Source organism: Larus michahellis, chromosome 12, assembly GCF_964199755.1.
Source record: "Larus michahellis chromosome 12, bLarMic1.1, whole genome shotgun sequence".
NCBI lineage: Eukaryota > Metazoa > Chordata > Aves > Charadriiformes > Laridae > Larus > Larus michahellis.
Genome location: NC_133907.1, coordinates 6,142,119 through 6,158,326, shown reverse-complemented (window position 1 = coordinate 6,158,326; position 16,208 = coordinate 6,142,119). Strand labels below are relative to the sequence as shown.

General features: G+C 68.2%; 1 protein-coding gene across 2 annotated transcripts in view; it reads right to left on the bottom strand.

The window, feature by feature from the left end:
* The window catches only part of SLC12A5 (solute carrier family 12 member 5), a 32,889-nt gene that overhangs the window by 11,339 nt on the left and 5,342 nt on the right, over positions 1-16,208 (bottom strand). Inside the window, exons 1-11 of one of the 2 annotated variants that reach the window (XM_074605215.1) lie at positions 14,712-14,921; positions 7,742-7,836; positions 7,359-7,490; positions 7,044-7,190; positions 6,381-6,435; positions 5,201-5,331; positions 4,792-5,033; positions 4,504-4,715; positions 2,007-2,174; positions 1,011-1,109; positions 785-842 (exon numbers count right to left, since the gene is read on the bottom strand). In XM_074605215.1, the coding sequence (XP_074461316.1) occupies positions 785-842; positions 1,011-1,109; positions 2,007-2,174; positions 4,504-4,715; positions 4,792-5,033; positions 5,201-5,331; positions 6,381-6,435; positions 7,044-7,190; positions 7,359-7,490; positions 7,742-7,836; positions 14,712-14,763 (1,391 nt within the window). In that variant the 5' untranslated portion in view covers positions 14,764-14,921. Of the gene's footprint in view, positions 1-784; positions 843-1,010; positions 1,110-2,006; positions 2,175-4,503; positions 4,716-4,791; positions 5,034-5,200; positions 5,332-6,380; positions 6,436-7,043; positions 7,191-7,358; positions 7,491-7,741; positions 7,837-14,711; positions 14,922-16,208 lie in introns of those variants that run through there. The other variant, XM_074605214.1, reaches the window with a different exon arrangement.

The following is a 16,208-nucleotide window of genomic DNA, read 5'->3' as shown; positions in this document are numbered from 1 at the left end:
TGTGGGGCACCGGCACCACCCACGGTTTCATCCCGTGGCTGAGCCCTGGGAACGCCAGCACCACACGGCGGCACAAGACAGCCCCCCCAGGCAGGTTGTCCACGGAGGGACATCGCTGGGGGGGGACAGGACTGGACACGGGCCCTGCCCCAGCTGCTGATGGCCCCCACCCGCCATCGGGGGTGAGCAAGAGAGTGGGGTCTCAGGTAGCTGGGGTCTGTCCCCATCCCTCCACCTGTGGCTGAGGGGGGGACAAGGGGGAGGTGTGGGGGGGGGGGGCTCCCCATCCCCTGTGCCGGGAGGAGGCCGATTAAGGCTGCATGTGGTTGGAACCCGTTTGTGTTGGTGCTGGCGACCCAGAAGTGTCACCTGCCGCGTGCAGCGAGCGGGGCTGCCCCAGATAGCGCAGGCAGCGCAGGCAGCCCTGCCTGTTGACAAACAAGCTCCCTGCCTGCAGCCCTGGAGCGGGAGGAAGGACTGCGGATGTGCAGCAAAGCATGGCGGGGTGGGGGGGGGGAAGAAACAGGGCACACACGAGCCCCCAGTGCCTATTACAAGCTTCCCCCCGCAACCAAGAGCCCACCCCGACCCCAGCGCTCTCACCCCGGGACCCCTGCAGACCCCCCAGTGCCACCCCATCTGCCCAGTGTATCCCAGCTGCAGCCTCCCCCCATGCCCCTGCCTCCCCCTGCGCTGCCCCTGCCCCACTGTGTTCCCAGGGGCCGCTTCTGGGGAGCTGCCGGGCTCCCCCCACGCCTGCCCCACATGGCCCTGGGACACTCACTTGTCGCGCAGGACGACCCCCTCGATACATGCCCCAAAGAGGACGACGGAGCTGATATCTGCCATAAGGTCAAGGAGAACCAGGCAGGAAGATGTGGAGTCCCACTCACCTGCCCCCTGGGACCCCCATCCCAGCCCGGCGGGGCACCCAAGTGGGTCTGCCCCACACAGCAAGCCCACCCGCCCTCAGCCCCACGGCCCAGGCTCAGGTGAGCCCTGAAGGATACAGACCGCAGAGGTGGTGGCGATGGCCAGGATGGTGCCTGTGGGGATGGATTTCTGGGCGTCCCGCAGGTCTCCGGAGCGGTTGGAGCCAGCCATGATGCCTGGGGAAAGAGGGAACGGTGCCATGGCGGGCAGAGCCGCAGCCCTCATCTGTCCCAGCCGGCAGGACAGCCCGCACCGGGCACCGGCTTGGTGGCGTGCCAGGACGGGGAGCAGGCACCCATCCTGCTCCCTGCACCCCCCCAGCACTCCCCCCACCAGAGCCGCAGTCTGACGCCATTCAAGGATTAGGCTCAAAACACTCTTAAGTGACTTGTCTCATTAGCCCTTAATTAGCTCAAGCAGGGACTGTGACTAGAGCAGTGACAGAGTCCGGCCCCGGCGCTGCTGTGGGAAGGCAGGAGGTCAGGCTGGGACATGGCTGACGCCGGCAGGTCCGGCACAGCCCGAGGGACGACCTGTGCTCCTGCTGTGGCAATGGCCAGGGCAGCTGTCCCACCGGGACCCTGCAGATGGGACACGACCACCTGTAGCTCAGCCCATGTCAGTGGGGGGACACGCGCCACGCAAAAACCGGGATCTGCCGGTAAGCGGGCACTGGGTGGGAGGGTGCCAGGCGCCGTGTGCCAAGCGGTGTCACAGGGTCTGTCTGGTGCTGGACCCCACCAGTGCTCACCGTGCCTGGGACTGCCCTGGGGGTCCCAGAGGCTCCGGGGCACCAGCAGAGCTGCGGGTGGGATCCGGCGGCTGCGGCGGCTCCGCAGCGGGACTGGGGCGGGGGGGGGGGTGCTCCTCCACCCCCGGGGAGCTATAAATACCGAGCCGCGGGACGTCAGCGCGGTGCCGAGCGGCATCGTCAGATCTGGAGCGCGGGCGGCTGCGTGGGAGGCGCAGGCTGTGATCCACCCCCACACCCAGCGCGGGGGGCAGGAGCACGTGGGACACGTGGGCCAGCGGTTGCCCCACGGCACGCGAACGGGGCCGGCAGCGGCTCCCACCTGTGACGGAGGGGAAGTAGATGCCGACAAGCAGGGTGAAGTAGGAGGTCATGTCGCTGAAGACGTAGGGCTGGTCCATGTCCACCGGGGTGTCGGGGGGGCTCACGGAGGGCAGTCCCCGCTTCTCCACGATCACGCCCTTGGTCAGGTACGAGCTCCAGAGGTTCTCTGCGAAGAGGCAGGAGGACGGGCAGCGCGGACGGCGTCAGGAGGTGCCGGAGAGCCGCCCGCACCCGGCACAGCACCCTCTCGCTCTGCAGCCCAAAGGGACGGAGCACGGGGGTGTCCAGCCCTGCCTGCCCCCAGCATGGCTGGCAGCCGGGGCCACTGGCATCTGGCGGGCTAGGGACGGGACATCCCCAGCCTGTCAGGGATGGGCAGAAACACCCAGCCTGGGCACAAGCCCCGCAGTGCAGGTGGGCAACCAGAGAAGGTCCATCCTGCCACTGGCATCGTCCCTGCAAGATACTGGAGCAGCTGACATGGGATTGAAGTAGCAAATAATTAAGAGGGTAATATAATTAATGCTGATCAACACAGGTTTAAGGAAAGTGGATCGTGTCAAAGTAACTTGATAATGTTTTTGATGGGATTACAAGTGCGGAGCTGATGTAACAGACTTAGCGTCCCTCCACGTGCTGCCTTGGCCGCAGATCGCGGCGAGAAACTGGAGCAGCAAAGAGCAGCCAGCACTCGGGCTCGGCAGGGAGAGGCCGACAGCCCTCGGCATGGCATTGCAAAGGGGCTGCAGAGTGGGTCCAAAGGAGCCCCACGGGCACCAGCCCCCAGCACACGGTGCTGAGCACCCCTCTCCAGCTGTGTCACCTCCCCTGACCGCTCTCGGGTGACAGATGGGGCTGGCAGCCCCCACCAACACAGCCCTGCCTGGCTCGTCCTCCTTGAAAGGCACATTTCTCCCCAGGGGGAGACCCAGCGCCTGGGGCACAGCCAGCCCCAGCCACCTCTGTCAGGGCCGTGCAGTCACATCCCGTCTCGAGACGCTGCCAGCCCAGTCACACCTCTCCAGGTGCCCCAGAGATGGGTCCTGGCTCTGCCCCGTCCACCCCAGATGCAGAAGTATTTGCTGTCTCCTGCCCTGACAGAGCCTGGCAGGGCAGGGTGGGGGGGGTTGGCATCCCCTCCCCGGCACGACCGTCGCCAGCAGGAGAAGGCTGTACCCAACAGCCAGGGACTCCTTATCTGCCCCACGAGACCTCAGCGTGGGATGCCATCTGGAGCCTCCCAAACACCCAGAGAACACGCTCAACAACATCGCCATGACACAGCCTGGCAGCCGTAGCCCCCAGTGCCACCCACTTAGCAAAGGCGCTCCCGTGCCTGGGTCCACGCAGCCACCGCAGCAGGGACGGGCCGGAGGAGCCCCGCGGCTGCCCCGGGGAAGTCTCAGCCTCAGCACCCAGCGGAGACACGGCCGGGGCTGCCCCACAGCAAGCGCCAGACATGCCCAGGCACCCCAGCCCCTGTCCTGCTCCATGGGATCCACCGGAGGTGGAGCTCACCGTGAGCACCTGGCACAGCCGGCACAGCCACCGCCGGGACACCCAGCCTGGCACTGCAGGAGCACCCGGCCCGGCTGCTGCTCCTGGGAAGGGCTGATCCTGCTCACAGCTCCGCAGGCAGGGAAACCCAACAGGGTGCTGCCCCCCTGAGCCCCAACACCCGCCCCAGAGCAGGTCCTGCCAGCATGGTCCCGCAGAGCAGGGGTCTGCAAATGCCCTCCGAGCGTGGCACTGAGCATCGGCCTCCGCCACCCACTGCAGAGTGTAAGCACCTGGCAAATGTACCAGCAGCTCCGGAAAAACAGGTCAAAAGTGGCTCCTCCCAGCAAATTCACGAGTTTTTCTGCGGCCCTGGCCACTCTCCCGATGTGGCTGCGGCCGCAGCAGCAAAGTGTCCCCGAGGGGTGATTGCTCCTCGCGAAACCACATATCGATAACAAAGAGGAAGCAGAGGGAGGATTTATTCCTCCCCAGCCTTCAGGCATCCTTCGGAGCCATCCTGCTGTGGTCTGGCTGGCACAGACCACACATGGGTGGCCGCAGCACCCAGCTCGGTCGTGCAGCACAGGAGTCCGTCCCGCTGCCCAGCGTGGTGTGAGCATGGCTCGCTGTGCCCGAGGGGCAGAGCAGCCCACGGCAGGGATCACCCACACGTCCCCTCATCTGGACCTGGCGCTGCCCGCCTGCCCCCACAACACCTGTCTGGCATGCCCGAGGGGCCGGCCACCCACACGGACAATGGCCCCCCCGTGGCACCAGCTCCTCCATCAGCCCTGCCAGCAGAGCTGCCCGGCAGGCACAGCCACGGCATCACTACAGCTCCGCTGGGACTTGTCCTGCGCCTCCATCCCCGCACCCGCATCCCCATGCCTCCATCCCTCCTCCTCCATCTCCATGCGTCCACCCCTGTTCCTTCATCCCCATGCCTCCATCCCCACTCATCCAACCCCACACCTCCATCCCCATGCCATGCCCACCTTGGATGAGGCCGCTGGCGGCACCGGGGATGCCCTCGATCTCGGTGACGTTGTTCATGGTGAAGTACTCATCACAGGTGGCATTGAGGAACCGGGAGGTGCAGAAGAGCTCCCAGAGCTTAGAGCCCACTGTCTCGTTCCCCTCCACCACCATCTTGGTGCAGAGGTCGAAGCCGTGGCGCGAGAGGGTCCTGTTGCCCAGGAGGCAGATCCTGGGTGGGGACAAGCACTCAGCCATGCGCCTGCGCACCCCAGACCCATCGCAGCCCCATGGGACACTGTACTCACGGGAAGCTTGGCGGGTCGAAGGCTGACTTGATGACACCGGCGTAGATGGCAAGGATGGAGAGGATGACACAGCCCAGGAAGACCAGGGCAAACTTGTTGACGTACTTGACCCCCACGAACACCACGGTGGCCATGCAGGTCAGCACGCAGGTGCCATACACACGCATGTTGTTGAGCATCGCCGCTGCCTCCCCACTGGCATCCTCTGCCTTGAAGATGGCCATAGCTGGGAAGATGTAGGCCTGGGAGAGAGTCATGGCATCACCGCCCAGTTAATGGCCCCGTGGAGGGGTCCCCAGGGAAGCCTCAGCTCCCTCATGGGCCAGGCAGAGCAGGCAGGCAAAGGCAGAGCTGCCCTGCCAGGACCTGAGCCCTTGGCACTGCTCAGGGAGAAGGACCAGGCACGTACCAGCAGGATTTCGATGGTGCCCAGGATGTACATGGCACCGGCAAAGGTGGTGCCCAGGTAGAAGCAGAGCCCCACGGCCCCTCCAAACTCGGGTCCCAGGGAGCGTGAGATCATGTAGTAGGAGCCACCCGCTGCCGGAGAGAGAAAAAGTGGGTCCCAGCCAGATCCCAACAGCACCCGTACCCTGCCAGGTGTCCCGGACGACAGGATGGAGCCAGGGCAGCCCTGGACCCCACTCCAGCACAGAGCAGAACGCAGTCCCCAGGCCCCTGGAGCAGCGGGAGCGACCGCGCTGGCAGCCATTCCCCAGGAGCCCAGCAGCCAGGTGTGATGGCCACGGGGACACATGTCCCCTGGGACGCCAGACAGGCTCTGGAGCCCCAGGGACATGGTCCGTGCCCTGCTCCATCCTCCCAGAGGAGCCCTTAGAACCGGGCTGCCGGGATCGATGGTCCCGCCGCGGCAGCAGGATGATAAATAGCTTTAATTACACCCTGCGCTGGGGCTGCCAGTGCTGTGCCCGGCCTGGCGGACCAGCTGGGCCAGGACAGCCCACCTGATTGTGGCTCCCTGGGGCTCTGCAGGGCTGGGAATCTCTGGGGGATGCAGCCCAGGGGCATCCACATGGCCAGACCCCACCGGTGCCTCTCCGGGGGTACAGACTGCATGCAGCAGCATCCTCGCTCCTGGCACAGCTCAGGGTGGCCGGCAGGAGAAGCCACCCCAACGCCCAGCCTGCTGTGCCCGGCATGCCCGGCTCCCCATCCTCCTGCCGGCATGTCTCCCCGGCTCCCCTCGCGGCCTCACCAGTCTGGCGGAGGGAGGAGCCGTGGCTGGCGGCTCTCGCTGCCATCTGCACCTTGCGGCTCTGGGGACGGGTGACGGCTCCAGCTCCACGCTCCCCCCCTGGCCATGGGGAACCCGCGCGGGCTGGTGGCAGAAGGCCGGGGAGCAGCTGGCGGTGACGTCCACCCTCCCGTGCGCAGCCCAGGGCAGCCCCAGAGCTCAGCCAGCACGGTCCAGGGAGTGGGATGGCCTCGGGGGATGCTCTCTGGGAAAAGCCCTTTGCCACCCTCGGCCCAGCTCTTCTGGGGCACAGGGGCCCCCGCAGGCACCCAACCCGGCAGGGAGCCAGCTCCCCTCGCCCCTGGCACACACACGGACACGGGCTCGGCTCTACCTGGCACCACGCCGTTGGTGGCGATCGCGCTCATGGAAATGGCCGTCAGCATTGTCTGCAGGGAGAAACACAGCGTCAGCACCCACCAGAGCTCCCTCCTCACTGGGACAGAGGGACAGGGGAGCGGGAAGGGAGAGCTGGGGCCATGCTGGGACATGGGACTCCCTGGGGACACGCTGAGATGTGCCAACTAGGCTGGTATGCCCGGGACAGAGCCGGATGGATGGACGGATGGGCAGCCTGAACTGCTGGTTGGCAGCGCAGCTGGGGGGCTGAGCCCCTTGGAGGGACTGGCAGTGCCGCGAGGGTCGGGGGGTCCCCAGACTACCCAGGACGCTGCTCATGTTCAGCCCCCCAGCCTCTGCCCTGGGGTCACCGTCCTGGCTGGGTGGCTCACTGCAGCACGGTGTGCAGGACTGGGGCAGGGGACCCCCCGCCACATCCCCCCCACATGGCAGCTATGATCTGGGTCACCATTTCTGCTGTCAATTCCTTTGGGAATCCTTTGGGAAGCTGGAGGCTTCTCCTTGCTGTAAGTGGGGCAGGGGCAGGGGCAGGGTGGGCTGGCAGCTAACACACCTCTCCATAGCCCGGCCAGCCCAGCTGGTGACCCCCAGACCCCACGTGAGGCCAGCAGGGACCCAGCCAGCCTCCCTCACTTACACAGGAGCAGCAGAGGAAGACCATGCAGAAGGACTCCATGATGCCAGCAATCCCCACCACCCAGGTGAGGCGCAGGAAGAGAATGACCCCAAAGATGTTCTGGAGGCAGGGCAGGTAGACGCCCATGAAGGTGCCCATCCGCGGGGCCTGCCAAGAGAGCGGGCAGCCGTCAGGGCTCCCGGGGCTGGCTGGCAGAGGAGCAAGGGGTCCCGCTCCTCCCGCAATGCAGCCAGGGACCCCGGGTGAAATCGCCCTCCCGGGCACTGCACAAGCAGTGGCCAGGAGAAGGGGCTGCATCCCTCCCGCATCCCTCACCTGCACCGGCTTCTTCTTGCCCCCATCATTGTTCTCAGCCTCCTCGTGCTCCCGGCTGCCCTGCGGCAGGTTGGTGTAGTTGGCCAGCCCGCTCAGCAGGGACGAGACCATGGGGCTGGTGTCCATCTCCTCCTGCGGAGAGCAGAGCCCCAAGCCGTGAGGACATTCCCTCAGGAACTTGGCCAGCCCTGGGACCCAGGGACTTGGCCAAATGCTATGCCACCGCCTGTCGCACTGGGCATGGCTGTGGCAGCCTGGGGACCCTGGCCCAGAGCTCTGGCACGTGCCGGTGCCCAGGGTGCAGGTTGGGGTGCTGTGGGACAGCTGCCCGGCTCAACCCCCTCCCCAGGGACCCTCCCTGCCCCGCCGCCTGTGTGCCCTACCTCAAAGAGGGCCATGTTCTTGCCATCATACTCTTTGCCCTTCTCCAGGTCCGTGCTGTTGATGAAGGGGCTGCTCTCCTTGGGATTGCCATCGCCTGCAGAGATGCCACCATGTCAGCCAGGCAGCCCCAGCCCCAGCCCGCACCAGGAGAGCACCCGTCCCACGGGGCTGCTGCTGTGAGGGGTCCCCAGCACCCCAGCTCCCATGGGAGGGCTGCTGAGGCCATGGGCACCATGCCCACACCGGATCCTAGGACAGGCGATGGTAGCATCCCAGCTGCCATCAGCACCTCCCACGCCACGCATGGGCAGGGGCCGCCCGTCCCCAGGAGCCACGTGCTGCCCTGCCCGGCCGGGGCGGCACACGGACCCGCCGGAGCGCATCCACGCAGTGAGGTGAGCGGTGTGGATCCAGGGGGAACCCTCCCGGCGGGACGGCTGGCAGCAATAACTCACGGCACAGGGCACCCGCGGGTGAGCGCGCCAGGGGCTGCCCGCAGCGCTGCGTCTGCAGGGGCAGGACCTGGCCGGATGCTCAGTGTGACACCACAGAGGGGGACAGTCCCAGCGTGGTACCTGGGAGCAGGGTGTGTGGCTGGATGGCTGCTCCTGCTCCCCAACAGGCACCACAGAAGCAGGGTCTGTGGCCTCGCCGGCCGCACCGCAAGGTGGGGATGCATCCAGCGGTGCCACCACCGAGGGCAGAGCTGCTGGGACAGGGCCACGGCTGCTCGCTGCATTAACAACCTCATGCAGAAGAAACCCGGAGTCGGCTTAATAGCAAGGAAAACAGCCGAGCTGCAGAGCAGCAGAAATAAATCAGGCTGGAAATGGAGCGGCAGCGAGGACGGTGCTGCCGGAGCGGCGCATCCCTGAGCGGAGGCCCAGAAGGGAGGGTGGACAGGGGCCACGCAGGGACAGGGAGCCAAAGGACATGGTGCTGGGCTGACAGCCCCCGCGGCACAGAGAAACCCGGGCAGCTGGGCCTGGTCTCCAGCCCTGAGCGGGAGGAGAGGGGCTCCCCGCCACGCACCCATCCTCCCCGCCACGCACCCATCCTCCCCACCACGGCCGCGCAGCCAGGGCGATCATGCTGCCGGTGGCAGCAGCACCACCGGGCAGGGTGCCCACACGGGCAGGGTTACAGACCCACTCCGCACCCCGGAGCCCAGAGCTAGAGCCGTCCCCTCCACTGACCATGAGCATGGTGCCCAAGAGCACCCAGGGGCACATGGACGGCACAGGGGCCACCCGTGGGCCAGGGTGGTGCAGCCACCCATGCACTGCGGCAGCCCTGGGACAGACCCTGTGACCGTTTGGAGCGGTCCGGTCCATTCAAGAACGCCTGCCTCCTGCCAGTTGACTCATATTCGGGATCCTGGGAGCCGGTTTGCCTGTGTGCGGTGGTGATTCACCATCCGCAATTTCCCTGGCATACGCGGCGCTCCTAGCTGACCGGGAGGTGAAGCCCCAAGCGCCGCAGGTGATGCCAACCCACGGGCTGGCCACCCACCTCCCGCCAGTCCCCAGGCTCTCCGGGCGTGGGGCAGTGGGACAGCAGTGTCCTTGTCGGCACAGCCAAACTGCGGGGCAGAGCCCGCTGGCTCCTCCTGCGCAAGAACGGCCACGGCAGCAGGACCGGGACACCTCAGCCCATGGGTCTGGCCTCACTCCGGACCCCCTCAGGTGCAGGACCGGGGGGCTCCATAGCCGACCTTCCCCCCCTGGGACCGAGCGGTGCCGCGCGGTGCCTCAGGGGCACGGGGAGACGTGCTGGCAGCCTGGCGAGGCCCTGGGACCCCATCGGGAGAGCTGGGCCCGCGGGGGCCTCGCCTCACCGCCTGGTACCCGGCCGACGACATCACCGTGCTGGTTTCCATGGCAACGGCGAGCCACGGCCGCCTCGGCTCCCGCTCTTATGTAACGGCGCAGGCGACCGGACTCCGGCCCCGCACGGCACCCGCGCCCTGGCCCCCCGGCACCCGCCGGTGTCCCCCAGCCCCAGCCCACCCCACCCCGACCCCACAGGACCAACACCGCCCGGCACCGCACGACAGACGCCAGCAGCACCCCGGGGTGCCTGTGCTGCAACCCGCCAGCACCGTAACAGCACCCACGGACCTGGCAGTCCCTCCACCCCCTGGCCCGGGGCACAGCGGGGACTGTAGTCCAGTGCTGGCGTTGACCATGTTGCCAGGGCCAGCACCGGAGCCCCTCGCCTGGTGGTATCGCTGGGAAAACCGGCACCGGGAGAAACCCTGGGCTGGAAGGAGGTGGGGACATGGGGACATGCACGCAGCACAGCTCCGGTGTCCCTGGGGGACCCCCAACCACCCGCCTTGCCCCTGGCCCCACAGGCTGGAAGGAGTTAAGGCCCGCGGGGTCCCAGGTGACGCTCCCCACTCCTGCCGGAGACCATTTTGCCGCAGAGGGGCTGGTGCAGCCTCTCCCCGGCAGCTGCCACAGGATTTGTGGTCTGTGCAGGCAGAAGCAGGCAGGGCCCACCCCATCCCCAACCCCTGCCCGGTGGCATGGAGGGGATGACACCTCCCGGCCGTGGGGACACACAGAAATGCTGCCAGGTTCCCCCCAGCACCTGCCAGGCCTGCCTGTTCCCGGCTCCCCCAGCACAACCTGGGGACAAGCGGCACCGGGGCAGGAGCACAGGACGGGGCTGGGCAGCCGGAGAGGCAGCGCGAGCGGAGCAGAGCCGAGCCGTGCCAGGCTTCGATCCCGGCGCTCAGCCGCCCCCCTCCCCAGGGATCACTCAACATGAATCGGCCTTTTAATTTGCTGCGGCGGCTGGAAGGGCTGGCAGCGGGATTGCTGGCAGGAACCCACGGCCCCGCTGTGGGCACTGCGCAGTCCCGCGCGCGGCAGGGGTTACCACCGACCCTGCCTACCCGGGGCACCCCAAACCCAACCCCACCCTGGCAGCCCGGAGCCCCCTGACCCAAGGCGCCATCCCTGCGCCCCAGGGAGCTCACCCACCCCATGGGGCAGCACTCGGGCTGCAGCACCAGCCACAATGTGATCTCCTAACGGCTTTTTACTCATCCCTAAATTGGGTTGGGAAGCATCATGTCCCTTATCCCAAATCCTCCCTAATCGCTTTACATGGTACAGGGAGCCGAGCACTGCCTGGGGGGAGCCCAGGCAGCCAAACCCTACAGGCTAATTAACCAGAGCTGCTGCCGGGGCTGCTGCCTGCTCCTTGCCCAGCCACAGCCAGCCCGTCCCCTCCACGGCACACGGTGAGGGCACGGCAAGCCCTGGCCAGGGACACCGAGTGCTGGGGCTGCAGCACTGGATGGGAGGAGCAATGGGCAAGGGGGGACGCAGCGCCCCAGGGCCCACCGGGTGCTGGCACAGGGGTGCTGACAGCTCAGGGACCCCCTGCGCAGGCCTGGCCACTGGCCCCTCCTGTGCTGCACCTCCGCACCAGTCCCGCCAGCCCCAGGGGCAGCAGCAGTGCGGTGGCTGCTCACGGCACCCAGGGACGCCCCGGGGCTCCCCTGGAGGTGCACAGGGCACCTTGACTTCTGCCAGAGCATCTGACAGCACCGGTTGGCGAGCAGCCTCCTCCTGCTCCTCGGGGCTCTGCCCACAGCCAGCAGCAAGGGGCACCCCAGGGTGACCCCAGCAGCCCGGTGAGCACACGGGTAAGCACGTGGCCCTGGCTGATGTCCCCAGCTCCTGCCGTTTTGCAGGAGCTGCTGGCTGTGAAGGCCACGGTGCTGTTCTGTCACCCCCAGCCATGAAGGGGATTTGGCCGCATGTCCACGGGCCTGGCCCTGGGCTGCTGGCCTGGGGGTGCCTCAGGTGGATGGGGATGGCCAAGGGGACCTTATGGTAGCTGGTACCTCTGCTCCCGCCCAGGCTTCTGTCTCCCCTGTGCAAGGTTATCTGCCAGCTGCCCTGGGTAGGGTAACCCTCAGAAAAGCCATGGAGCCACCGTGGCCCCCGCCAAGGCAGAGACCACCGGTGGCTGGAGCAGCGCTGGCCCGTGCTGGCAGCATGCACAGCAGTACCGGCTCCCGGCTGCAGCGTGGCAGTGGGGTGGTGTGTGGGGGTGCTCCCCCCACACCCGGGCTGCACTTTGCCCCTCCAGCCATCAAGCACACCAAGTGGCCTTTTGGGCTGGATTCTTTCACTGCCTGACCCAAATTGGACCAACTGCTACTTCAGACCCATCCTCTTCCTTCCTAAACCCAGGATTATCCTCCCTTTGATCAGCCGGCCCTGCAGGCGCAGGATTTCCAGCACAGGCGCTTTGGCTGGCTGCATTTAAACAGCTTCCCAGATTCTCTGACAGCCCGAGCCCTGCCTTGGAAATGGCCATGGACACAAGCTCCAGAAAAACTCCCAGCCTCGGGTCTCCCCTCCTCGGACAGCCCGGTGCTTCCTGGCTGGAGCACCAGCACGGAAGCCTGCAGCAGGGCTGTGTCTGACATTTCCACAGCCCAAACAGAGCAGTGCAAGCTGCCAGCCTGGACACTGCAGGCAGCAGCCTTGCCTGCTCCCCCGCTCCCCCCCACCTCCCCAGAGGGTCTGCCACCAGCCCAGCCCTTGCTGGGCTGCCAGGGCTGGAGCCTTTCCAGCCCTTGTCATGGGGCTCTCACAGGCTGTCCGGAGCACAGACACTGCTTGGCCTTTCCAACAGAAATGGCCTAAGTGGTACCCAGGGCTTCAGCAGCTCCTCTGGGCTCAGCAAGTCACCGGCCAGCTAGCACCAGAGCAGCCGGGATGCATGGGGGGAGCTCCACTGGCATGCAATAGCTCTGCCACCCCCCAGGGTCATCCACAGTCCCCACAGACAGACCCAGCACAGGGAGCTCAGTGCGACCCTCGGCAGAGGGGTAGGCAGTCTCACCCCACCACAGCAGCCACCCTCGGCACAGGTGTGGAGGGCCCTGCCGTGACCCCTCCTGCAGATGCTCCCCTGCTCTCTCAAGCCCCCCAGGGTCCCTGCCGCCTCCAGCCCTGTGCCCACTGGCCCACAGGACACCATCTTGCCAGGCCCGGCTCCAGGGACAGTCTGCCTGGTCCATCTGTAGTGGCACCATGTCCAGCCCTCCCGCCAGACCCCAGCAAGGCAGAAATGCCTGCCACCGTGCCACCGGCACTGCTGCGATGGAAACACAGCGAGTGGGATAGATCCTGGTGCTGCAGAGGGCAACGGGAGGGCAAGAGCCCAGGGAAGGGCAGGGCTGGGGGCCAGCATGGTTCCCCCCAGCCTGGCAAGGTGCCCCCAGAAGACTCCTGCCAGCCCTGACCTTGAGTAGAGCCATGAATAAACACACAAATAAACAGGCTCAGGTTGGTAGGGCAGAGCGAACATCAAAAGCCTCATCGCGGCTGTGCCCAGAACCTCACTGCAGGCAGCTGGGGACTTCTGCAGCGACTGCCAGAGCCTGCTGTCCGCTCCTGGCTGGGGCTTCCAGCAGACCCTGCGAGGGGACCCGGCGAGGGGACCTGGTGGAGGGCTGTGGGGAGTCAAAGAGGTACTGCGGGTCCCCTCAGGCACATCACTGCATTTCCCTGGCTCCAACCCATCCCTATCCCCGACAGAAACACCTGCAGGAGAGGGTGCTGCACCGGCCCAGCTGCCTGGGGCTAGACATGGCCCCGCAGAGGCCTGAGGACCCTCCACAGCAGCTCGGCTGTTGGCAACTGCCCCGGGGAGAGCTCAGGCCAAAGTGCCAGCAGATGTGTGGCCAACACCAGGGCCTGGCGTCCCCCACCGCCTGCGGGGCTGCAGCCCCGTCCCCTCGCCCGCAGCGGCCCTGCCCGCCTGCAGTGCGCCGGGGCTGCAGCATGCCCGGCATGGCACGGGTTGGTGGGGAACAGCACAGCTTGGACCGAACTGGCAGGGCACAGCACGGGCTAGACCGAGCGGACCGGCTCGGTACGGCACGACAAGGCTCGGCACGACTCAGCACGGCTTGGCTTGGCTTGGTTTGGCACAGCCCGGCACAGCCCGGCACAGCCCGGCACTGCGGAGCGCGGCGGCCCCGGGCCGAGCGGCTCTCGCCGGCCCCGGCGCAGGGCCCGGGCGGACGCTTCAGCACCGCGGACAGCGGCGGCGGCACGGGGCGGACTGAGCCCCCGCGAGGCCCCGGGGGGCGGCGGATGCGGGGGGGCAGCGGGGAGGTACGGGGGGGGATGGCTGCTAGGGATCGGGGGGGCGGCAGCGGGGAGGAATCGGGGGGGAGGGGGGAGCAGCGGGGATGAGGAAAGCGGTAGGGCGGGATGGGGGGGCGGCAGCCGGAGATGGGGGGCGGCGGTAGGGAGGGCTGGGGGGGCGGCAGCGGGGATGGGGGAGGCGGTAGGAAGGGTTGGGGAGGAGGTAGGCAGGGATGGGTGGGCGGCAGCTGGAGGGGGGAGGCGGTAGGGAGGGATGGGTAGGAGGTATCCGGGACAGAGGGGGCGGCAGCCGGGCGCGGGGTTCCCTGCGGGGGTCCCAGGTAGGCAGGAGCGGGCCGGTGCAGCGGCCGCCGGGGGCTGCCCGGGAGAGGGCAGGGGCCGGAGTCCAGCGGGATCGCCCGGAGCTCAGCCCGCATCCCCCGCACGGGAGGAGGCTCTCCGGCAAGCCCCGGGCACTGCTCGGCCCCGCCGCGGCCGCTGCTCCAGCCGCGCCGCGGTTTCCCGGGGCTGCCGCAGCGGCGGTAGCAGGGCCGGGGCTGCGCGGCGGCGCCCGCCGCGGGAAGCCGCAGCCGCGGGCCGGCAGCGGGAGCGGCCCCGCACCTCCCGCCGCAGCCCCGCGGGGCCGCGGACCAAGAGCCGCCGTCGCGGCCGGTGCCGGTGCCGTCCGCCTGCCCCGTGACGGGGTCCGGCGGCCGCGGCACCCCCGGCTCCGCGCTGCCTCTGCCACCCGCTCGGCGCCGAGACCCGGACCCCAGCCCGGCAGAGGCGGCCGCCCCGGGCTCCCCCGGTTCCCGGTCCCCCGGCTCCGGTCCGGGCCCCTCACCTTGGCTGGCGCCGCCGTCGCCGTCCTCGCAGTCGGCCAGATTGTTCAGCATGGCGCCGGCTGCCCGCGGCCGCACGCTGCTGCCCGGGAGCTGCGAGCGCCGCGCTCCGCAGCCAGCCGCGTCCCCGCGCCGCCCCCCGCCGCCGCCGGTGGGAGGGGGCTGCAGTGCGGAGGCGCCCGGGCTCTCGGCTCTCTGCTGCCGGCGGAGCCCAGCCCGGTCGCTCTCACTTCATCACGTATGCAGGAGGCATTGCCCCCGCCGCTGTGGGGAGGGGAGCAGCGGCAAGGCAGGGGCGAGGCGGGGGAGGGCGCGGAGCGGAGCACACGCCGCCTCCCGGCTGAGCCAGGCGGGGGGAGGAACTAGGGCACGGCAGCGCTGCGGGACCCGGCTGGCGCGGGCGGGACGGCCCCGCACCCCGCATCGGCCCCCGCACCCCGCCGTCAGCCTCCGCACCCCACACCGGCATCCGCATCCCACACCGGCCCCCGCACCCGGCCGCCGGTGCAGCCCCGGGACCGGGCACACGGCTCGGGGTGTGCAGTGGTGCAGATCCTGCACCTGCGGGGCCGACACATCCCCAAGGGATGCTGAGGCCTGGGGTCAGGGCAGCCCCCCATGCCTGGGCAGCCCCTGCCCGCAGCAAGGCCAGCGGGGGGCAGCTCCTGGGGGGGGCAGCTCTCGGGTCGGGCAGTGCCAGCCACGCCAAGGACCCCTCTGCAGGCAGCAGGGCCCTGGCCGGGGATGAAGCCCCCCAGCCCCAGCAGCAGGACTGGCCTGCAGCCACCATCATCCAAGCCCACCTCAGGGAGGAGGGGGACAGCCAGACCATCCTGCAGTGGTGCCAGGGGTCCTGCAGAGGATGCAGAGCAGGAAACGCTACCCGCAGATGGAAGATGGCTTGGCCTGACCCCCCTGGGTCTGCAGGGAGGCTGGGGATCACACTGCACCCAGGAACACCCCAGCACAGCTCCCCCCAGACCCACAGCGCGGCAGGTCCGGGGCTGACTCTGGAGAACGGCCATGGGGCTCAAGGCTGGGGCTGCTGACAGGACCCTGCGCTGACCCCGCAGGGCTGCTCGCAGGCCCCCCTTCTCTCCTCCACTTAATCCGGGAGGATCCCAGAGCCGGAGCTGGCTGCAGCTCCCGGCATCTCCTCCGGAGCAGGCTGAGATCATGACAGCCCGCTGGCGTTAGTTACTTCTTGACGGCTGTAATTAATTGTTTACTTTCTCCTGGTACGGGGCCAGCTGCTCTGCAGCGCGGAGGCTCCCTGGCCCTCACCTTGCGAGGCAGGAGGGCTCGGACCCCTCACACCCACCACACTGCCAGCCCCAGCCCCTGCCCTGACAGGACCCCCCTGGGCCCGTTGTCCCCTGGGAGCCACACCGGCACAGCCCCAGCTCCGCAGAAAAAACGGTGCAGGACGGCCTGCAGGCAGGGTGGGCAGCTCAAGGGCTGCCCCAGTGCAGGCAGAGTGCTGCCACCCCCATCTTGCC